The sequence below is a fragment of the Myotis lucifugus genome, unplaced genomic scaffold (assembly GCF_000147115.1).
Source record: "Myotis lucifugus unplaced genomic scaffold, Myoluc2.0 scaffold_560, whole genome shotgun sequence".
Taxonomy (NCBI): domain Eukaryota; kingdom Metazoa; phylum Chordata; class Mammalia; order Chiroptera; family Vespertilionidae; genus Myotis; species Myotis lucifugus.
In genome coordinates this window covers 525799-550225 of record NW_005871608.1, presented here as the reverse complement: position 1 = coordinate 550225, position 24427 = coordinate 525799, and the positions used below count along the sequence as shown (strand labels likewise).

At 43.4% G+C, this 24427-nt stretch overlaps 1 protein-coding gene across 1 annotated transcript in view; it reads left to right on the top strand.

The window, feature by feature from the left end:
• Positions 1-24427, top strand: part of DMRT1 (doublesex and mab-3 related transcription factor 1) — a 93096-nt gene that overhangs the window by 1916 nt on the left and 66753 nt on the right. The window contains 2 exon segments of the mRNA XM_006104289.3: positions 2259-2416; positions 4476-4501. Coding sequence (XP_006104351.1) covers positions 2259-2416; positions 4476-4501 — 184 coding nt within the window.

The following is a 24427-nucleotide window of genomic DNA, read 5'->3' as shown; positions in this document are numbered from 1 at the left end:
AGGCTGTTTGTTAAAGCAAAGCAACTCAGGATTACTTTTATGAAAATGTGAAACTTGGGTGTTGTCCACATCAGAAGGCTGGTGTTGTGATGAAACCTTTCAAATCCATGTAACAGCTTTTTTTTTTTAGTCCTAAAATAATTTGAAATTGATCTTAGATATGACTCTGAAATAATTGCATGTTTGTTTGTTTTTTAAATCAGTTGCCTCACCTTCCCTGTTTAAATAACATTTCCTAAGAACCCTTGGGAGGTCTTTGTAAAAGTGTCTCTAGTTTATGGAGTATTTATTTTGTATGTTTTGTGCATGAATGGGATTTGTGTAAATCAAGGTATAGGCATAGGCATACTGCACAGGTTTGTGGGTATTTTTTATTATTTATGGTCAGATCTTTAATATTCTGTTTTAAAATTTCATGGTTAATAATAGAAAGTCCAAGATTTAAGCATAATTATTTCATCTTAATTATTTAAGGATTCTTTTGTAAGTTGAAAACTCCTCTTATAATGAGTAAAATTACTTCCAAATTAATCAGCTTTCTGAATTTGGACTACAATTTTCCTAAAACAATATATAAATTGTAGTTGTGCTTCCAGTTTACCATTTAAAAAAAATCCAAAGCAAACCAGTTTACCATTTTGATTTCAACTTTGGCTTGTCTTTGGGACTCTGAGGTACAGGTACTTTCTCATTTCATTATCACCAAGAGCCAATTTCAACAGAAAGTCTCTTTTTTTGTTACACGTGGTCAGCCAAAATGCAATTTATTTTCTTTACACCTCTTTTTTCTATCTTTAACAATGTTATTTAAAAGAAGATAAATTGAAGAGGGGCTATGAGGAGTTTCTTTTTTAAAAATATTTTTTTATTGATTTCAGAGAGGAAGGAAGAGGGAGATAGAAACATCAATGATGGGAGAGAATCATTGGTTGGCTGCCTCCTGCATGCCCCCCACTGGGGAGGGAGCCCACAACCCGGGCATGTACCCTGACTGGGAATCCAACTAGCAACCTCCTGGTTCCTGGGTGGACGCTCAACCACTGAGCCACACTGGCCGGGCAGGAGTGCCTGAAGTATGTTAGGTCCCTTCTAGCTCCTCCTTCCTGCTTCCATCTCCTCCTTTCCTGCCTGGAATTCCACCTTCCTCTCGCTTTCTCTCCACCTCCAGCCTCTCCCTTCTCCAGGGGCTTCAACACCAGCTTCCAGCCCTTTCCCCCTCTTCCCCTTACTTCTCCACATGCTCCCTCCCCTCCACCCCAGGCTCAGAAGGGTGTCACCAGCAGCCTGACTTTCCTGCCCACCTGCTTCCCTTGCTCTGCCCCTTCCTCCTTACCTGTCCAAGTCCTACTCCACCTAATATTCAAGGCTCTGATCCAGTACCACCTCTGGTGATTCTTACACTTGAAGCCGTTTCTGGCTCTGAAATGTAGGACTGGTGTGTGCCTCTCCTGTGGTGTTTGCCACAGTCTGCAATCTGTCTTGAGTTGCATTTTGCTTGCCTCCTGTTTCTCCTTTTAAAAGTTTATTTATTTATTTTAAATTCTCACCCAAGGTTGTATTTTTATTGATTTTTAGAGAGAGAAGGAGGGAGGGAGAGAGAGAGATGCCTCCTATGAGAGAGAGAGAGAGAGAGAGAGAGAGAGAGAGAAGAGAGAAAGAGAGAGAGAGAGAGAGAGAGAGAGAGAGATGCCTCCTATAAACCCAGGCCTGAGATGCAACTGGAAGCTAGGTGTGTGCCCTGATGGGGAGTTGAACATGCAACCTTCTGGTGCACAGGATGATGCTCCAACCAGCTGAGCCACCCATCCAGCCAGGGCTTGTTTCTCCTTTAAAACAGTGAGTACCTTGGGATCTAATCTAGTCTCACTGTATCTTGCTGGTCGCTGTTCCCAGCAGAGTGGCCTGTTACCGATTTATGGAGCGAAGAGGATCCCATTCCCCTGCCTTTCTAACATTCGAGTGCTGACTTCTCAGATCAAACACCTCTGCTGGGCTGACTACCATTTTTCCGGATTCTCCCTCCCTAGCCAACCTTATTTCCTTCTTCTTTACATGCGAATTCATTTACTGATCATTGTTTTGAGCGCCTACTGTGGGCCAGACACTGGCTCTAAACCATTTCTGAGCTTTGGCTGCACATCGCAGTGACCTGGCAATGGAGCTGCTGAATCGTGCGGCCTGGGGTGAGCGGGCTTCAGTGTTTTTTCTCAAAGCTGCGCGAGTGATGCTTGTGGTGACCTGCTGCCCTGTGCTTTCAGGTGGCCCTGAGAAGGCAGCAGGCCCAGGAGGAGGAACTGGGGATCAGCCACCCCATCCCGCTGCCCACTGCGGCCGAGCTGCTGGTCAAGAGAGAGAACAACGGCAGCAGCGCGTGCCTGATGAGCGAGAGCGGCAGCTCCGCGCAGCCGCCGCCGCCGCCCCCACCACTGCCGCCGCCGCCGCCGGTGGGCGCCCCCGCCAGTGCAGTTCCAGGTAACCTGGGGGAACCGGGCTTCACAGTGTGGCTGAGCAAGAGGGAAGAAAGGCCATGGCCCCCAAAACAGTCCCAGGACCGTCCTGAGTCACGTGTCACTTAGAGGGTTTTTTTACAGGATTCTTCCTCTGCAGGTGTTTTTGGCTGCTTCACAGAGGAGAGGGCCATGTATTCTAGAATCGGAAGTTCAACAGCTTTACTTTTCTGTTGGTTATTAGCCAAGACAGCATCTGCACAGCATGTCAGAGGAGCGAGATTTTCCAGATTTCACCACAGCCCACCCTTCCATTTTTTAGTCCTTTTGGTGACAGCTATAAAAATCCTTGTTTTCTAGAACCAAAAGTCCATTTCTCTGGCAAATGACTGCAATCCATTTGCATAAGGTTTCAATGAGCACTGGGATGTGAGGGAAGGCATGTCTCATTGGCTTAAATTCTCTCTCCCATGCACTAAGACTGTACCAGTGGCTACATGTATGTTTGCTCATTTCATTCTCAGAAGTAGGTATGAGTCCCATTTTACACATGTGAAAACTGGCTAAATAAATCTACAGAACCAGAGAGTATTTGACTGGGTCCATCTGTCTCCAGAGCTCACTGTCCTTACTGCATTGGGTCTCCAAAGTACTTCCAGCATCAGGATGGTCTAGAGCTGCACTGTCCAATAGGGAAGCCCCTAGCCACGCGTGGCTATGTAAGATTAATAACAATGAAAAAAAGTTAAAACATTCATCCAAAGAAGATAAACAAATGGCCAATAAACACGTGAAAAGCTGCTAAACATCACTGGTCATTATGGAAAACAAATCAAAATTACAATGAGATTCCATCTTTCTTAAAAATATTTTATTGATTTTTTACAGAGAGGAAGGGAGAGGAATAGAGAGTTAGAAACATCGATCAGCTGCCTCCTGCACACTCCCTACTGGGGATGTGCCTGCAACCAAGGTACATGCCCTTGACCAGAATCGAACCTGGGACCCTTGAGTCACCAGGCCGATGCTCTGTCCACTGAGCCAAACAGGTCAGGGCCATCTTTTTTTTAAAAAATATGTTTTATTGATTTAGAGAGGAAGGGAGAAGGAAAAATAGAAACATCAATGATGAGAATCATTGATTGGCTGCCTCCTGCACACCCGCTACTGGGGATCGAGCCGGCAACCCGGGCATGTGCCCTTGGCCGGAATCAAACCTGGGACCCTTCAGTCTGCAGGCTGATGCTCTATCGATTGAGCCAAACCAGCTAGGGCATGAGATTCCATCTTAAAATAAGATACCAACCAACATTAAGATGGTTACTATGAAAAACTCCACACAAAATAACAACACTAGTGAGAATATGGATAAATGGAAAACTTTGTGCTCTGTTGGTAGGAGAATAAAATGGTTCATCTGATAATGGAAAACAGTATGAAGGTTCCTCAAAAATTGAAAATAGAATTACCCTATGATCCAGTAATTCCTCTTCTGGTTATATCCCCAGAAGAATTGTAAGGAGGGTCCTGAAGAGCTATTTGCACACCCATGTTCACAGCAGCATTATTAATTTTAGCTAAAATGTGGAAGCTACCCATGTTTATCAACAGATGAACCGATAAGCAAATTATTTAGCCTTGAAAAGGAAGGAAGTTCTGAGACATGCTACAAAATGGATAAACCTTGAGGACATTGTACTAAGTGAAACAAACCAGTCACAAAAATACAAAAATACTGTATGATTCCACTTAAATACTTAGAGTAGTAAAAATCACACAGACAGAAAGTAGAATGGTAGTTCGCAGGGACTGAGGAGAGTTAGTGTTTAATGGGTATAGAGCAACGTTTTTCAACCGTTTTCATCTCTTGGGACACACAGACTAATTACTAAAATTCTGCAGCACACCAAAAAATATATTTTTTGCTGATCTGACCAAAAAATAGGTATAATTTTGATTCATTCACACTGGACAGCTATCATGTTGGCTGTTGTCATTTTTTAAATTTGACAATCCAAGGAAAAAGAGGTCAGTGCCCCTGACTAAATAGTCAGGTATTGAATGTTTTTAAAATTCTGTGGCACTCCTGTTGAAAATCACAAAGATGAAAAGAGCTATGGAGCTGGATGGTAGTGATGGTTGCACATTCTAAATAGATTTAACCAGTGCCCTGGTGCATGGATTCGTGCACATTGAAAGAAAATTAATTAGAAGGTAGCCAGTGGGGTGGGACTGGGCTAGCATGCCAGACACGCCCTGGAGCCAACCTCCCGCGGTCCCTCCCTGGCCAGCCACACCTGGGGCGGCTCTGTTGCTCAAAGGGCGCCTGCAGAGTGAGGGGGTCCCTCTGGCAGGTGGGGTCCCTTGGCCTGGCCTGTGGGGATCTCGGGCTGAAACCAGCTCTCCAACATCCCCCGAGGGGTCCTGGATTGTGAGAGGGCAGTTGTCAGGTGATGCACCCTGGAATCGGGCCCCTCCTCTCTGGTTCTGGGGTGTATCACCTGAGAACTGCTGCTGCCAAGTCACTGCAGCTCGGCAGCTCCTGCGTTGAGTGTCTGCCCCCTGGTGGTCAGTGTGCGTCATACCTACTGGCTGGTGGGACGGTCGGACTGTCGCTTAGCCTTTTGTATATATAGATACCGTTGAAACATGCACTTAAAAATGGTTAAGATGGCACCCTGGCTAGTGTAGCTCGGCTGGATGTCGTCCTGTGCACTGAAAGGTTGCCAGTTTAATTCTCGATGTTTGGCTCTTAACATCTATGTTTCTCTCCCTCCCCCCGGCTTCCCTCCCTCTCTCCTTCCCTCTCCTTTCTTCTCTCTCTAAAATTTAATTAAAAAAAATGATTAAGATGGTAAATTTTAGGTGTATTTTACAATAAAAAAATAAAAATTTAAAATATTCATTTTCTCATTTGTACTAGCACATTTCAAGTGCTCAATTTCTCACAAAGGTCCATTTGATGGCTCTGGTTTAGAATGCAGGAGCTCTAAGAAAATCCACCAATGACCTGTGTAGAATGCAGGAGCTCTAAGAAAATCCACCAAAGACCTGTGAATCCTGTTAGCAATAAATACATATATTATTATATTTAATACATATACTGAGATTCACAGCATGTATATAGAGCAGTGGTTCCCAACCATTTTGTGGCCATGCCCCACCTAAGCACCTCTAAAATCCTGATGCTCCCCCCTGTGGCATATAATTCTTATTATTCAAAAAGGGAACTAGTCACGTGGAGGAAGCCTAAAAGGCCATTAACTTGGTTTAAACAAGCTTCCAGAGAACATGGCATCCATGAAAGAAAAATAAAAGAACGAAAGGACAGTTGAAGTGCTGAGGATGAAATCACTAAGAAATTGTAAAAAAAAAGTAATAATATGAAGTGATATGAAAAAATAGCCAATAAAGTTTTAAAACATATACTAGTAATAGAGAAGTCAAATGCTTAAATATGTCACAATATATATGTATATACTGTATATGAGGCCCCTAGAACAGTGGTCGGCAAACTTGCAAGCCACATGCGGCTCTTTGGCCCCTTGAGTGTGGCTCTTCCTAAGCCTTAGGAGTACCCTAATTAAGTTAATAACAATGTACCTACCTATATAGTTTAAAAAATTTGGCTCTCAAAAGAAATTTCAGTCGTTGTACTGTTGATATTTGGCTCTGTTGGCTAATGAGTTTGCCGACCACTGCCCTAGAACCATAAGAAATGCAAAAAATTCATGGTAATAACTCATTCTCGAATTGCTCCCCTTAAAAATCAAATTGCCTCCCTGTGGGGCGTGTGCCCCACGTTGGGAACCACTGATGTAGAGCCTGTGGTGTGGTTCCAGGAAATAGAGCCCTGCAGTGTGCTCTCTCTCCCCTAATATTTTCACAAGTTACTCAGTTTGCTGCGCTTAACCACTGGGCTCAGTTGCTCAGCTGCCCGTCGTGAACTAGTGTGTAACTTGAACACGCCGCTTAAGCTCTCTGGGCCTTCCGTTTCCTCTTCCTAAAAGGGGGAAGGAGGTCTTTGAGGGTATTGAAGACTCTCTGAATCTTGACCATTAAAACGAAGGAGAAAGTAAGCAGGTGAGTGGTGGAACCATAATTTCTACATTGCAGATTGCTGTGTCTGTGTGTCTGTCTCTATGTGTGTTGCTGGGGCTATAGGTTCTATAGCTAACAAAAGAAATGGTATTATTTCCTATTTATTTATTTATTTATTTTTTTGGCTTGGTTTCTCATATACTTACAACAGTTTCCAAACTTTCGTTTCCGGAGGAAGGAAAGAGTATATCAGAAGTATGATCTTTACACTTTGGGATTTTAAGCTGTGTCTGAAGTTAATTACCAAATAATACATACCTGGTCGGGGCTGATGTGGATTTAGCTGGAGGGCTGAAATGGAAACTGGGTGTGCCAGATGAGCAAAGAGAGGAGTGGGTGTTCACAAACATCTTAGGAGGCAGGAGGGAGTTACTCCCATTTACAGATAAGTAAACGAATGGTAAGGAAACTGCCTCAGAATAAAGCCCTGCCTATCCAGTTCCAAAGCCCATGGGTTTTCCATTTGCTGCCTGTGAAGAAAGGCTGTGGGAACAGTAGCCATGTTTCTTTGGAAAATGGGCAATTATGATTAGAGGCATGGTTTAGTCCTCAGAAAGCATTTAGTGCTAATGGGCAATAAGAACTATGTTAGGGGCAGAAGTCTCTGCCGTTCTCCGGTCGCATAGAGGACTGTAGCCACGGGTCTTCGTGGGGAGAAATACAGGGAAAGTGATGGGTAAATGTCAATGCTGGGCATTTTGTAAGTCATCACAGGTGAACTTGGTCTAGCTGCTGTCCTGTATTCCACCTTGGTGGAAGGGATGTCAGAGTTTGATTGTGTGTACCCCAAGATAGTGGAGCTTTAGAGAAGGATTTCAGGCTAGATGGAGTTCAGAATGACAAAGAAGTTCTCCCAGGGTATTTCAGAGTAGCACTGGGGGAAATTACAAATAGAAGCAGCAGAAAAGCAAGGTAGAAGGTTCAAGGTCAAGGAGGATGTGACCAGATTTCCTTCTTTGCCTCTGGACCTGATAGACCTTGGAGTCATTCTGGAGTCTTGGATGAACACTCAAAGGGAGGGGAATGTGGAAACCAACAGTGCATTGTGCTCACATGCCCAGATGTGGGTGGGGAGGCATCGCTGCCAAAGGTGACGGGCTTCTCCCACGCCGATTCATCTCCCTGGGTGGGGCAGGAGCCTCAAATACATCGTCATCACTCACTGGACTTCCATTAAAGCTCCTGAGTTGGGACTGGGCTGGGATATGAGCAAGAGAAAAACAGAAATGCCAATAATAATAGAGGGAGAAAAGAAGGAAGGGGTGATGAAGTGGGAGAGAAAGAACCAGAGACTGACTGACTGGATGGTGTCTGAGTTTTATGCAGCATATGGGGCCTGACTTCTTACATAACTTGCTGCTAACAAATACGTAGCTCATACTAAATTTCCAGAGATGAGGATTTATTTAAAATAATACTTAACTTTCTGCAGGTAAATAGTATTCATTTCTAGAGTACAAAAACATATCCAGCGAAAGATAATTGTTCTTCCACTTCCAACCTGCAGGCCTCTTACATTTGTCATTCCAGAATTACATGCTGCATGTACAAGCATATGTGTCTACTGGTCATTTTCATATATGGATATTATATGTATACATTTAACATAATGGGGTTGTATGTTCCCACCTGTGTGTCATTTTTTTTCCATTTAAAGCAGTTTGGAATGTCTTAATGGCCTAGTATCCTTTTTATAGATGTGGAAGGCTCGGATTTGAATTGATTAGTGACAGTGGTAGGAGTTGCTATGGAATAGTAGAGCCTACCAACCTGGCTCACCTGGGGGCAAGTTGCTCACCTCCTCTTTCTAACACCTTAGGTTTAGTGTTTACAGGGCAGTAGCTTAGTGAAATGCAATAGATTTTCATGCCCTTGAACTTTCTAAGTTATCTCCTTTTGGCTTCTGAAAGTGCCAAAAGGGAGAGTGAGAAACACTCAAGAATTATTTCAGGGGATTATTGGCTGAATTCTGAGGACACTGAAGACAATTGGATTGACCAAGCTATTTCTTTTATTGGAGACTTGACCAAGTACTTTTTTTTTTTGTCACATTTTTAAAAAAATATATTTTATTGATTTTTCACAGAGAGGAAGGGAGAGGGATAGAGAGTCAGAAACATTGATGAGAAACACCAGAGCAGCTGCCTCCCGCACACCCCACCCACCCGCCCTGGAGATGTGTCCGCAACCAAGGTACATGCCCCTGACCGGAATCGAACCCAGGACCCCTCAGTCCGTAGGCCGACGCTCTATCCACTGAGCCACACTGCTTACGGCCCACATTTCACATTTTATTGCACCTTTTCCACAATCACTGAATCCTGCTGGGCTGCACCCAGGGCTCTGGAGCCGGGACCTGGAAGGTGAAGCTGAGCAGCAAGCCATTCCCGCGGAGGGGCTGCCCCAGGGACCCCGAGAGGGTGACCCAGTGGCCACTGTTGGGAGACCCGTCAGGGACTGAACCCCACACCCAGCGCCCACTTAGGTGGCCCTCAGGTCTCCACACCGCCTCCCGGATGCTGCCCCCAAACAGGGATTGACCAAGTACTTTATAACAAAGTCTCTACAATCCTCAGCCAAAGATTTTTGTTGTTATTTTCACCTATGATTGTGGGTATTACTGTGGAAGAAATAGCCTTTTGAAGAAATTAGCCTGTTCGTTGCTGTTTCTTATACTGGCAGGATCAGATGTTAGCAGATGCACTACTGATTAGCACATAATTTCTTCCCAGACATTTTTGGGACACAGAAAAAGAAGGTGATCGTTGTGGCTTATAGAGAACTGTGAATTAATCGTAACTTCAGCATTGATCTCTGTGGTTTTACTTTTTAAATTTAGCATAAAGTGCATATACTTCAAAAGTTATGAACTTAAAAAATATCGTAGGCATTCTTCCTCTTTGGGCTCCTCTTGGTTTTATTTTATATTTCACTTTTCCTTCAATTTCCTGTGCAGCCAGTAGATTGCTGTTTTACCCAGTGCCTACACTAATGTCTGCCTAGTGCTTTGCCGCTGCTTTTCTGTGCAGAGCTGTCAGATGAAGGGTTGCATTGTAGATCATTTGGTTCTGCTTATGTTCCTTTGTAAGTAAGGACCTGAATGTTATCTCCCTTGGGGCCCTCCCTCCTGGAGCACCCTGGACTTCCACACACTCACATTCACACTCCCCCACCTCGAACCACCTCCTACCCTCCTGAACCTTCCCTGGGCAGCCCAGTCTCCTGTGGCCTATGGCTATCACCTTTCTCCTGTTGGAAGGGCCAGTCAGCTCTGTGTCTGATAATGGTGGGGCCCCTCCTTCACTTCTCTTATTTAGCAGTAATTCCACTTCTGAATAGAGGGGGGGGGGGCAGGCATACAAGGTAGGGAACACTTTTCATTGCATGTCTTCTAAGTGCTTAAATGCTTTACAAAGATGAAATGTGGCAGTTTGAAAGTGGAGTAATGTTCCCATGCACTTTTTACCGGTAAGAAATGTGGCTGATGAATTAACAATTAGAGATACTGAGGTTTTTAAATAAATAAAAAATATATTTTAATTGAATTAATTGGAGTGACATTGGTTAATAATAAAATTATATAGGTTTCAGGTGTACAATTCTATAATATCGTACATCAACTGTATATTGTATTGTTCGCCCCCCCTCCCCTCTGGTAATCACCATACTGTTGTCTGTGTCTATGTGGTGTGTTTTTTCTTAAACCCTTCACCTTTTGCACTCAGCCCTACAGCCCTCCTCCTCTCTGACATATGTCAGTCTATTCTCTATCTATGAGTCTGTTTCAAAAATAAACTGTTCTTTAGAGCAGTTATAGGTTCACAGCAAAATTGAGAGAAAGGTACAGAGATTTGCCATGTATCCCCTGCCCCCACATGCACTGCCTCCCCTATTATCAACACCCCTTTAGGGTGGTGCGTTTGTTATAATTGACCTACACTGACACATCATAATCACCCCAAGTCCATAGTTTTGACCTTAGGGTTCACTCTTGTGCTATGGTTTTGGACAAATTTATGATGACATATATCACCACCATTGTAGTATCACACAGAGTAATTTGCCCTCAAAATCCTCTTTGGAGTTATTAAAATATATTTTAGTTTTTATCTTTGCAGTTTTCCAGTATTGTACAGAAAGAAGCTTTTCAAGTGAGCAAGCAAAACATTTTACCCAAATTGGTTTGAGAGTTTATTTTTGAAGGATTCTGTTCCCTTATATGAGTGAGCTCCATTTGATTTTAGACAGAGCTCTTAGTTTCAGATAGAATAGAAAATGTAGATATTTGGTTTAAAAATGCCTTTAGAAAAAAAGCATTCTCCAGTTTTACTTTCAGAGTCCAATTTCCAGGATGTCTAACAAAACAAAACTCCTTAAACTGAAGCAACAGTTGGAGGCTTGAATGAAAGAAAACGCTTATCATTAATGGTACTGATCATTTTGATAGCCTGTTGTTTTAAAAATAGTGTCTCAGTTTTATTTATTTGAAGGGCAGTCTTTGCTTACATGTCAAATGTAGAAATTGGTTGTACTGATACCCTCTGTAAACAGTATTTCTGTAAAGCAGTTACAACAATGAAGTACACAGAAAGTAACCTACTCATCTACCTTTGACTAGAAAGGAAATTTAGAAAACAAGAGTGTTACCAAAAGGGTAAATACAGGGTTTAAAGTCACAAATTAAGTTTTGTAACCAGCATGTAAGAGACGTGAAAACGTTTGATTAGTTTACATTTACATCTCTTATGAAAATGTAATCGTAAGGGCAGGAATTGCATTTTATTCCTGTGCATAATATAGTACATGGCTTTATAGTGGATGCTGAATAGATGAATAACATTGGTCAAACTTGAAGTTGTGCTTTAAAAAACTAGAACAGTAATCATGAATCAACCTGAGGTATCAAGAGTAAAGTCATTGATCTTCAATGTACATTTTTGTTTTATAATGTTTTTAAATGGCTAAACATTAAAACATAATTTGACAGTTTAAGCTGTTAATTCATATGCTATATAATTCATCTCTTTGAAGTGTACAGTTCCTTGTTTTTTAGTAAATCCACAGAGTTTCACACCCATCACCATAACCTAATTTGTGGACCATTTTTGTCTCCTAAAAGAGACTGTGCCCTCTAGCAGTTATTCCCCACACCAGCCCCAGGCAGCCACTAATAGATTTTCTGTCTCTGGATTTGCCTGTTCTGGACATTTCATATAAATGGAATCATTTTGTGTTTGACATCTTTCAGTTAGCGTAGTATTTTCAAGGCTCATCCATGTAGTAGCATGTGCTTACTATTCCTGTTTTTTAACTAAGCAATATTCCATTATTTCTCTCTCACACACACACACACACACACACACACACACACACACTGAGTGGCCAGATTATTATGACCACCTGACATTTGTAGGCAAATTAGCTATAATTTCGTGCTGAAGTTGCTAGAGGGCCAGACCATTATAAATAGGGAAGATATGGGTAAACAACACAATTTAACAGCCTTTGAACGTGGGATATATATATATATATATATATATATATATATGCTGTTAAATCGCGTTGTTTACCCATATCTTCAGAAAAAAATCACTTCTACTGTCGTGGTAAACAACCTGCTTCCCTATTTATAATGGTCTGGCCCTCTAGCAACTTTAGAGTGAAATTATAGCTAATTTGCCTACAAATGTCAGGTGGTCATAATAATCTGGCCACTCAGTGTATATTCAGTTAATGGACATTTGGGTTGCTATACTTTTTTGCCTATTCTGAGTAATACCTCTATAACATTGGCTTTTGTCTGAATATATTTTTTATTCTCTTGGGTCCCTCCTAAGGAGTGGAATCACAGAGTCATATGTTAACACTATGATTTTAACTTTGAGGAACTGCCAGAATGTGTTCCAAAGAGGCTGCACTATTTTGCATTCCCACCAGCAGTGTATGAGGATTTCAGAAAATTCTAATTTATTATTTTTTAAATTAAAGAATAATAAGATGCCTTCATTCTGGCAAACACTACAGACATAAAACCCTTTGAGAGTCTCTTTGATGACCAGAAGTTTAGATCATGGAGGATTCGATAGGTTTGCATTTTATTATCACTAGAAATATGTTAATATTCAGTATTTAAAATATTTTTATCTTTTACCTCATTATCACATGTAGTTTGTAGTGAAATGAACAGTGCTGGAGGAAGTAAACCATTGTGGAACCTCACAGTGGGCTTTCTTTGTCATATTGTTGGCCAATAGAAATGCTGGTTTGTTTCTGAAGAGGTAAAGCAACTTTTCAGACCTTGGGTGACAAGCATTTCCTTAGAATGAGGGAGAGGGAATTCTTTTGCCCTAGGAACTTCGGTTTCTAACTGTGGAAGACTACCATCATCACTTTTGTGGAAAGCAAAAGAGAAAACCTGAGAGATGGTTAAAATAGACAGCTGTTCTTCATGTTACCAATGGAAATGTGGTATTTTCAAAGACTGTCTTAGAATTTACTGCCAACAGCTGGTTGTGGCATTGGGGAACTTTTAAAGATGGCGACACTAGGTATTGTCATAGCATGATACAGCCTTACATTTGCTGCTGTAGGAAACTTGGAATGTCCCAACGCTCATCTGTGTCCTTATTTTCACTTGCCTGTTCCACAGTATTCCCCTGGACTCTTTGAACCATGGATTCCTGGTTATCTGCTGGTCCAGTGATCCTGTCCATTGACCACCCCCTCAGCCACTTCCTACTCTTTGAATCTTGTAGACACCTTTCTGACCCATATGTTGTTTTGCTAGGTCAGCTTTCTTCAAAGCTTCTTGGCCTTTGAAATCACCTGTAGACTCACATGAGATGATTCCTTTTATCTCTGTCAGCATCCTTTCTCTTTCCTCTCTTTCTTCTTTTCCCAGCCTCTAAATTTTGGCTTTATTGCTGACTTCTCTCTTTGTTTTATACGCTGGTCTAATCTGTATTTCTGAAATAATGAGGACTCTGAAGTTTCTCAAAGGCCTGAGGTTTACAGGGAAGGGTGCACGGGGAATGTCAGCTAACACCTTGTGCAGGATTCTGTAAATCCTATACCTCTGCCAGATGATCTGGGCTCTGAGCCTGGTAGTGCTCCGTGTTGCTCCAGGAAGCAAAGGAAATGGATAGGTGTGCCTGTGGCCCTCTCCTGGTTCCAGCTGCTGTCTCACTGGTTCCTGACTTGTCAGGGTTCCTTTTGCCATTGTCACAGGCAGCTGTGTAAGTGCAGATCTGCATTTCTGTCTCAGTGTGAAGGTGTATTACTTTTCAATTTATATTTTAAAAAATCAATGTAACAACCTTTTTGACTCCCCTAAGCAAATTCACATAAATATTGATCCCTCTTGTGAACCCGATTTACATTTCAAACCCAGTTTACTCTCATGTCTGTCTGTTGGCGGACTCTACAATCCCTAATCTGGTTTTAGTGGGCAACACCATTAAACGTGCTTTTCAGAAAAAATGCATAATAAACTCTTAAAATAAACTATGAATACCTGGCTTGTCAAAAGAAAATAGTAATTTAGTATTTTAATGAGAGCAAATTTTCAGATTTTTATTGGCAGTAAGTGTTTTTAGATAATACGTTAGCCATACAACGTGAGTTCAGTCCAATGTGTACTAACAGAATACTTTCAGTATTGATTTCAGCACTTATAAAACTACTCCCTATTTTTGTATTACCCTTTAACTGTGGTCCTGAGGTTTAGGGGTTTGTCTAAAATATAGAATTGCATTAACTCAGGGAAGCAGATTGGATCCATCAAATGCCAATAAATGTTTGATGAACTAAATCTTATTGACACCTTTCATTCCCTCCCTTCTTTCCTTTCTTCCTTCTATTTTTCTGTTTTATTTTTCACTCATTCAGAACTATTCATTGTGTGACTGCATTGGGTCAGACCCTTTTCTAGGCCTGGGATATACAGCAGTGCATAAAACATCTGTCTCTTGTGGGTCTTATATATCCATTGGGGAGACTGTTGATAAACAAGTACACCAATAAATAAGCGAGATATTTTTAGAAAGTGACAAGTGCTATGAAGAAAGAATAAGTGATAAGATGGAAGTGCTGGAAGGAACAGTGGGTATTTGATAGTGTGGTTAGGGAAAGAGGGCTTGGCCTCTCTAAGGAGACTAAATTGGAGCTAGTCCTGAGTCATAATGGTCCATTGTGGTTAAGGCCTGGGGGAAGAGTCTTTAGGCAGAAGGTGCGGCAAGGTGAGAACTCCCTTAGAACAGGAAGCAGGCCAGGAATCTGGAGTGGTGAGAGCAAGGGTGATGTTACTGGGGGCTGTGTCTCCCAAGACTTGTAGGCCAGGGAAAGAGTTGGGATTTCATTGAGTGCAATGGGAAGTCAGTGGAGCATTGAAGCAGTGACAGGCATGATCTGATTTACTTTTTTATAAAGCTCTCTCGCTGCTATGTGGAGTGTAGTTTGAAGGAATGGAAGTGAAGGCTGTGCAGTTGCCCAGGCAGAGGGGAGAGCAACTTGGACTGTAGTGTGGGTAGTGGAGATGGGAAGAAATAGTGGGACAGGCGGTCAGTTTTGGAGGCAAGTTGACATGTAATTTGGTAGATATTGTCAATGACACTCTCTCCAGAGAGAGATTGCCACAGCGTTGCCAATACTAGGTTATCACTGGGGCTTTATCAGTCTGAAAGGTGAAGAGTTGTATGTAGGTTGGCATGGTTATTAGGATAATGGCCCCCCAGAGATGACTGCACCTCAGTCCAGTGACCTGTGAAGGTGTTATCTTACATGGCAAAAGGGAATTGGCAAATGCGATGAAGTCAAGGCTCTGAGATTGGAGATGATCCTTGATTCTCCAGTGGGCTCATCTTAATGACATGAATCCTCAGAAGTGGGGAACTTTAGCTGGCTGTGCCAGCGATGCCACAACAGAAGAAGATGCAGGAGAAGGTGAGTTTTGAAGTGTGAGAGGGATTTGACCCACTGTTGCTGGTTTTCAAGATGGAAGAAGGGGGCCCCAAGCCAAAAAATGGAGGAGTTCTCTAGAAGTTTGGACTGCCCTCAGCTGACAGCTAATAAGGAAATGGGACCACAGTCCTACCACTGCAAGGAACTGAATTCGGTCAGCAACCTGGATGAGCAAGGAAACAGGCCTTCCCCTAGAGCCATGGTCGGCAAACTGCGGCTCTCGAGTCACATGCAGCTCTTTGGCCCCTTGAGGGTGGCTCTTCCACAAAATACCACGTGCGGGCGTGCACGTACAGTGCTATTGAAACTTCGTGGCCCATGCGCAGAAGTCAGTATTTTGTGGAAGAGCCACACTCAAGGGGGCAAAGAGCCGCATGTGGCTCGTGAGCCAGAGTTCGCCGAGCCGCAGTTTGCCGACCACTGCCCTAGTGCAGCAGTTCTCAACCTGTGGGTCTCGACCCCTTTGGGGGTCGAATGACCCTTTCACAGGGGTCGTCTAAGACCATCGGAAAACATATATATAATTACATATTGTTTTTGTGATTAATCACTATGCTTTAATTATGTTCAATTTGTAACAATGAAATTGGGGGTCACCACAACATGAGGAACTGTATTAAAGGGTCGTGGCATTAGGAAGGTTGAGAACCACCGCCCTAGAGCCTCCAGAAGGGAATGCAGCCCTGTGGACACCTTGATTTTTAGCGTGGAGAGATTTGAATCAGACTTCAGACCCACAGAGCTGTACAATAATGTGTGTTCTTTTAAGCCACTACATTTGTGGTAGTTTGTTATATAGCAATTAGAGGCCTAGTGCATGAATTCATGCACAGGTGGGGCCAATCAGGGCTGTGTGGCCCAGTTCTGATCAGGGCTGACTGCTGTGGGGGAGAAACCACAGGAGGTTGGCTGGCGTGGGGGAGGGACTATGGGAGGCTGGCTGCGGGAGGTCGGCTGTGGGAGCACACTGAACACCAGGGGGCAGCTCCTGCATTGAGCATCTGCCCCCTGGTGGTCAGTGAGTGTCATAGCGACCGGTCGTTCTGGTTGTTAGGTTGTAATGGTCGCTTAGGCTTTTATATGTATAGATAGAACACAAACATATTTAATATAGATTATAATCCCTGTTTCCTTTGTTAGTGAAGTTGAACATTTTTTCATTTATTATTGTGTTTTTTTCCTGTGAACCATTCGTGTATGTCTTTAGCACATTTCTCTATTGAATCTCCCCCATATTTAGGGGGTCTTTATTATTATAGAAGTTGGCCCTTTGTGATATGAGTTGCAAACCATCCCCCCACACCCTATCCCCTTGGTATTTCACACCATAAGACCAGCTGGGACAGACTGCACAGATGAGAGGAGCCCAAGGATTGATCCCTGGCCACTGCACATTTTGGAGTCATGCAGAGGAGCAGGAGTCTTGCTTCTTCCAGTTCCTGGTTAGTGGGTCATTAGCCAGGCCAAGAGAAAAGGGCCGCACTAGAATGTAGTAGCACAGCTAAACCTGGTGTCTTTATATTCTTCAACTTCTACTCTTCATTGCAGTTTAACCATGGGCAGACTTCAGGTTAAGCTAACAGCCCCAGTGACTGAGCCATTTCACAATCACATCCAGTGCTGTGACCTAGAAGTTTCTCTATTACCATCTATATACATAAAAGGCTAAGCTACCATCCGACTGTCCAGTAGGTATGACACGCACTGACCACCAGGGGGCAGATGCTCGATGCAGGAGCTGCCGAGCAACAGCAACTTTGCAGAGTGCCTTCTAGCGGGACCCCTCGTGAGATGTCGGAGAGCCCGTTTTGGCCTGATACCCCCAGGCCAGGCCGAGGGACCCCACCTGCCAGAAGGACACCCCGCTCACTCCACAGATGCCCTTCGAGCCAAGGCACCGCCCCAGGTGCGGCCAGCCGGGGAGGGACTGCAGGACGTTGGCTCCAGGGTGTGTCCGGCCCATCTCGCCCAGTCCCGCCCCACCGGCCACCTTCTAATTTATTTCCTTTTAATGTGCACAAATCTGTGCACTGGGCCACTAGTTTGGTATGCAATTAACTGGTGCGGCATGACTAAGGGGGAAGGGTATACTGTCTATGCAGATATTCTGGTTACTAAAGGTTAACCTTATTCTTACCAATGCCCCATTAACTCACAATGCATATTAGTCAGCTATTTTAAAGAAATCCGACTACTCTCTTTGACTGAAGTGGAACACGTTTGGGTCATGCTTCCCCCAGGGTGAGCTGTTGTTGCCACATGGCAGTGCCAGGTTGCCCCTGAGAGAATGGTAAATGGTGGTAGAAGCTTGACTGAAGTTCTTAAAGCTTGAAGACACCCGGGAAAAGAGCTTTTTGTTATCTTGATAACTTTGTACCTGGGGAGGAAGCTCCATGTCACTGAAAAAACCCAGATCTGGAGTCCAAAGACCCAGCCTAGTTACTTACTGCCTCTCTGATTTTGAGCAGTTAACTTAATTTCTTTGTGTATTTCTTCAGAGGATAAATGAATAAATTGATAATGTCTGTCCAGTTTATCTGGCAGAATTGTTGTGCTCAACTAAGATATTTATGTAGTTCCTTGTAAGCCACGATGAAATACAGAAACATGCCATGGAATTCATGTTTTAGATTCTAATAGGAGGATATGATCCTGGACATGATCTGCCTGGTAACCATAAACTATTTTTGGTGGGGAATTTTTTTTGCAAAAATTAAGCTACAAGGAGAAACATCACAAGAATTATCTCTCTGGGTGAGGATTATGTAACTTATCCCATTTCCCTCAACCCCAGTTGCCAGGAATCTCAGAGATATATCTTAATGCTCATATAGAGTAAATGTATTGACCCTCATATTGAAATAATTAGAGTAAGCTTCCCTTCTTCTCTTGGTCTTACTTTTATTTTTCTATTTTACTGATTTTACCAATATATGTCTTTAGTGTTAGCCATCTCTCCTATCCTTTCTAAAGGCAGTGGGGAGTGTTGTATGATGACTCAAGGCGCTGAGATGAGGTAGTCGCTTTCAGTAAAACAGGTAAAGAACATAAATATTTGCTGCCCCTCACAGTTTGGGAGGCACACACTCGAGAAACCTTGGGACGTGTATGTCAGATTAAGAAATAGGGGTGTCAGCACAGACCTTGCGGCAGGGGACGGACACTTTGACATCACCACCTTCCAGAAGAAATGTGAGAAAGCTGAACCAGGTGAGCCCACCTGATGCCCACTGTGGAACGGGGTCCAGTTGTTGACAAGCATAGTCTTTTTAAGTGTTTAGTTTGAACAGTTTTCAGTGTAAAAAATACTCCCAGAGCTGTGTGCTTTGAAAATTAATGACAGATTTTTCATTAGGGGCAAAGCAAAGCATCAAGGGAGTCTCAAGGACGCTGTTCTAACACATCAAATGCAGTGGGTGGGGAAGGGATGGACAAGTGGTAGCAACACAGGCCGTGCACAGTTCCTCATTAGCGAACGTGAGCCACATCTGAGACTGTCCCGCGGCATCCCAGCCTCGGAGCTGCTGCCTCTGAGAGCCCTGGCCGTCCGCGTGGTGAGGGTGGCGTTCATTTTCCTTATCACTCTCTGCCTCAGTTTTTATCTGGGAGATGGAATTATGAGTTACAGGAGAAAAGGAGTAAGAAGTACATCAAAGAATTTCCTGGTGGCTTTTGAGTGAGGGGCCTCATTGGTTTGGGGTTGTTAGCTTTGGGTGTGCTGTTTTCATCCTGAAGCACCTGGGTTTGTTTTTCTCTAAAAGATGTAGATAAACTAGAGAGAATCCAGGGGAAGGGCAACAAAAATGATGTATGGCTTAGAGAGAAGGAGAATAACAGTCTATAAATATTTGAAAGGTAATATAAAAGAGGGAGAGAGGTTATTTACAGCAATGGAAAGGAGTTTGACAGGGAACAAAAGCTTGCATCTAGGAGCAGGGGAAAATTGGGTAGAAGTGAAAACACAAAGCTTAATAAGGGTGATGAAGCAATGAAATGCAATTTCCACATTAGTTTGTGATGCCAGGTCAGAATGGCAGGAATAAGTGATGCTTTTCAAACTAAGGATTCATGTGTGATTGTGAATAACATTGTCTTGATTCCAGCTTGGAGAGTGGACAATGCTTTATTCTTCGCCTTTGGAGTATAGTTTGTTCAATTCCCAACTCTGGCGTTACGCTGTCAGCGGTGGTAGTAATAATTACAATTCTACTAGCTCTCATTTGCTGAGTGTCTGCCTGATGCCAGGTGTTGTTTTAGCTGTTTTGTTATTTATATTCTTATTTAATCTTTTACAGCAACTCTGTAAAATTGGAACTATTTTTCCATTTGTAGGGAAATTGGGGTTTAATAACATGCTCAAGATCGCACATGTATTAAGTGGTGGGATTGGGATTCAAACCCAGGCCTGTGACTCAAAACCCATTCTCATTCCCGGCATTGGGCTCTATCACCTAGTCATGATAGTACTAATTTGGGACCCAGTAGGTAGCTAGGTTACTAAGTCAGGTGAACAGTTTGTATCCAGTTCTAGAGGTAAGTAAAATAGTTGATATCCAGAGCTCTCTTCTCTCTCTCTTTATCTCCTTTTCTTTTTAAAAAAATATTGTTTATTGATTTCATAGAGGAAGGGAGAGAGAGAGTAAGAGAGAGAGAGAAACATCAATGGTGAGAGAGAATCATTGATTGGCTGCCTCCTGCATGCCCCTACTGGGAATGGAGCCTGCAACCCGGGGCATGTGCCCTGACCAGGAATCGAACCATGACCTCCTGATTCATTGGTCGATGTTCAACCACTGAGCCACACTGGCTGGGTTCTCTCCTTTACTTGAGATGTATTTTTCTCTAGTATCAGTGAGTGCTATGTTATTATCATGTCACATTTTCTCATTCTGTAAATTCAGTTGTACCATAAGCTTTTAGTCTCCTTATAGTTATAGAGTGGTCTGTACAATCTCATGTAGGAAAGACAAGTTGGGTAAGTCCGGCGTTATTCTTGATCCTATAGGCTGGTTGTAATGGGGATCCCTTGGCAGTCAGTATTCTGGGCTTTCAGACTCTGATATTTTATAATGTCCAGTATATTGATAATCATACCAAAAAATCCAAAATACACTGAATTAACTCCTCACAGTAAAGGTGAAGAGCGGGGTGTCTGCATTTTTTATGTCGTTGTAAGAAGGTATAGTCCTGGAATCAGAGGCCTGGGTTTAATCCTGACTCCGGCTCCTACTGTATTCCTTTGTGTGCAGGGCACCTTCCTAAGCCACAGCTGGCTCCTCTTCTGGGGAGCAGAGTAGTTCCTGCTCTCTCAACCTCATGGAGTGATTGTGGGTAGCATCTGAAAGAATGTGTATAAATTGCAGAATATTCCATAAATGAAAGGTGATGTGAAATTAAAAGTTAGCAACATTTGCATTAGCAGCTTTTTAAAAAAATTTAATCCTCACCTGAGGATATGTTTTATTGATTTTAGAGAGAGGAAGGGAGAAAGAGAAGCATCGATTGGTTGCCTCTCATACATGCCCCACCTGGGGATTGAACCCACAACCTAGGTATGTGCCCTGACTGGGAATGGAACCCGCAACCTTTCAGTGTATGGACGACACTTCAACCAACTGAGCCACCTGGCCAGGGCAGCGGCTCATTTTTTAGTTTAGCTCCTCTTGGGTAAAATTTAGGAGAGTTAGTGTTGGTTGAGACTTTGGAGGAAGTTGATATTATTCAAAGGGGTCGGAGTCAGATGTTTATTGGGGGTAAAACAGAAAGTGCCAGGTGAGTTTCAGGGACACTCTTCCACAACTGTTGCTGCTTCCCTTTGCCCATGGTGGCATGTAAGGAAGGCCACGCCGAATTTCCTAGCACTGTCATTTCTCACTGACACATTTCACTTTGCCAGTCCTATTTGTTGTTCTACATAGGAAGCACCTTCCCTCTGGAACTGTGTGCCTTTTTGAAATAAAGAGCTCTTTGATTCCTGTCCCCATGCTGTTCTGCTAGCAGTGGTCTCTAGGGAATTTCTCCATAAAGTCATCCCTAGATTACTTTTACTCTAAGCTGTAATGATTTCCCCCTGGTCATATTTCTCCCAAGGTCTCCTATCTCGGTTACTTGTAAGGCTACTCCTCCCCTCTCTTATTCTCTTTGATCTTTTATAATTGGCTTAAAACTCTCCATATTTAATCTGCAGTGACTTTGTTTCTCCTCCCTATTTTGGCTTTTTCCGTGCCTGCGGATTTAATAATCTGTTGCTTATTATTTTCTTCATTTTTCTTAAGGTGGCATATTTTCTGCCTCACTGTTTGTCTTTTCTCCTGGTCTACACACTTGTTTTATTTTAGCTGCCCTGTCTGTATTTGGGCTTGCAATAAATAAAGTGCTACCCAGTCTGTGCAGTTGTGGGTTTCCTGGTTTCAGACTCAGCTGAACTTGAAGGCATCTGCACCTGCATGTGGTAATGCCCTGAGGAAGTGACCCTTTTTACCTCGGAGATAGATAGTTGAGCACTGAGTTGGTATTGAGTGAGTGAATGAATGAATTGGTTGAGTTTTTGAGCGTTTTTTTCTCAGAAGTTGACCTTTCAGGGGCAAGTGACTGCTCAGTATGTGAAAGAAGAGCTGTTGTCCCCTGAGGTTAACTTTCTGGTGAACCCGCCTGTGCCAGCACCCATCCTGGTCTTTTCACTAAGCCCAGCTCTTCAGCTCTGAAACCCTCTGTCACGGCATTGCCGTCCGCCAGCCTTCCTGCTGCTCCTCTGGTCGGTGTGTAGTCTCCAGTCCAGGGATGAGGGAGAACACCCAGGTGAGGCTTGGGGCTCTGCCTATGTTGTTGTTTTCTTTCCTGGGAAAAAGAAACCAACTTAGATTGAAAACTTGTGAGCTTGTAGGAGTAAATGCATTTTTGTTATTTAGATAATGACCCTTGCCTCATTGGTGGTTTTAAAAAAATCACTGAGCACACCGGCCAGGGCTAATTCTATTTTTTATTAATTACTGTCACACTTTACTGTGCTTAATTTATAAGTTAAACTTTATCATAGGTATGTATGTGTAAGAAAGGATGTAGATTATGTAGGGTTCTTGGGGTCTTGGACCATATCTCCCATGGGTAAGGGCTGGACGACTATGCTGCTAAATAGTTCTTGATACTAGCGACCTTCCTGTGAAACGGAATTTCTGGGAGCTGTTAGATTGCTGGTGATCAAGACGGACAAGATCTGTACAACACAGGTCACTAGGGAAGGAAAATAAAGAGATGTTAGGGGACTGTGACTGTAGTTGTGAAAAGGTGACCTGTTACATGGCTTCTGTGGTGCTGTTTCTTCTTTGCCATGATATCGTTTTAGTTGACAGGCCCAGCTTGGTTCTTGGTAATCATTTCTTTCAGTTATGGTTTGACTTTCTTTTCAGTTAGGATGTTGATTGATATATACATCTGTGTGCTTATATAATTGTATGTACATATATATTAGAGAAACCTATATAATAAAAGCCTAATATGCTAAGTGTCCGGTCATACATTCAACCAAAGCATAATATGCTAATGATATGCTAAGGCCGTTCAACCACTCGCTATGACGTGCACTGACCACCAGGTTGCAGACGCTCCAACTGGTAGGTTAGCTTGCTGCTGGAGCCGACAGGGATTGAGCAAGATGGGCCAGACACGCCCTGGAGCCCTCCCGTGGCCCCTCCCTGACTGGCCAACCTCCCAGGTCCCTCCCCGGCCCAATTATGCACCAGTGGGGTCCCTCAGCCTGGCCTGCACCCTCTCGCAATCCGGGACCCCTCGGGGGATCTTCGAGAGCCAGTTTCGGCCCATCCCACAAGCCAGGCCAAGGGTCCCCACCAGTGCAAGGATCTGTGCACTGAGCCTCTAGTATGCATATAAGATCTTTGGGTAATCTCTTCCTGCCCTCCCCACTCCCCCCTTCCCTCTGAGATTCATCAGTCTGTTCCATGTTTCCATGCCTGTGCGTTGAGTGTCTGCCTCCTTGTGGTCAGTGTGCATCATAGCTACCAGTCGAACGATGGCTTAGGCATATATATATATATATATATATATATATATATATATATATATGTATGTATATGTGTATATATATATATATACACACACATACATACACTAGAGGCCTGGTGAACGGATTTGTGCACCGGTGGGGTCCCTCGGCCTGGCCTGTGCCCTCTTGCAATCTGGGTCCCGTGGGGGGATGTTGGAGAGCTGGTTTCGGCCTGAGGGAGCCCGATCCTGTGCGTTGAGTGTCTGCCTCCCTGGTGGTCAGTGCGTGTCATAGGGATTGGTTGACCTTATATATCTTCTATAATAATAAAAGCATAATATGCTAATTAGACCGGATGTCCTTCTGGGGTTTCGAGGGAAGCCTGGTCCCAGGTGCCAGAGGGAAGCTGGTCCCGGCAGCCAGGGGAAGGAATGCCTACTCTTGCACAAATTTCATGCTTCGGGCCTCTAGTATATAGATAAGATATGTATGTGTCTATATGCACATAGCCTAGGTTGGCAGAGCCTAGAGCCTTCAGGACCATATAGCTGCTCTGTGGTTCCCCTTACCTGACGTTGGTAAAAATGATTATTGAAAGAATGGACAAAGTTTTATTTTTAGAATCTACCTCTTTTCATTTCAGAGGAGCTTTATTCAAAAGGAATGAGGGGCAGGAGGGACTTGGCGATGGCACGTGCAGGGAGTGCACACACAGGAGATTCTGGTGGGACCGGCTCTGACGCAGGGCTGTTCGTGGCCACACAGACACGGGGTGGTTTCACACTCTTTCAGACTTTTCTGCGAACCTTGTAATAGCTTTGAGGTACATCTCACAACCTCATACCTAAGTGGTGCAGCGGGGTTTCCGAAGGAGGCAATGGTGAGGAAGACACAGAGATGCCAGTAAATAGCTGAGCATCTC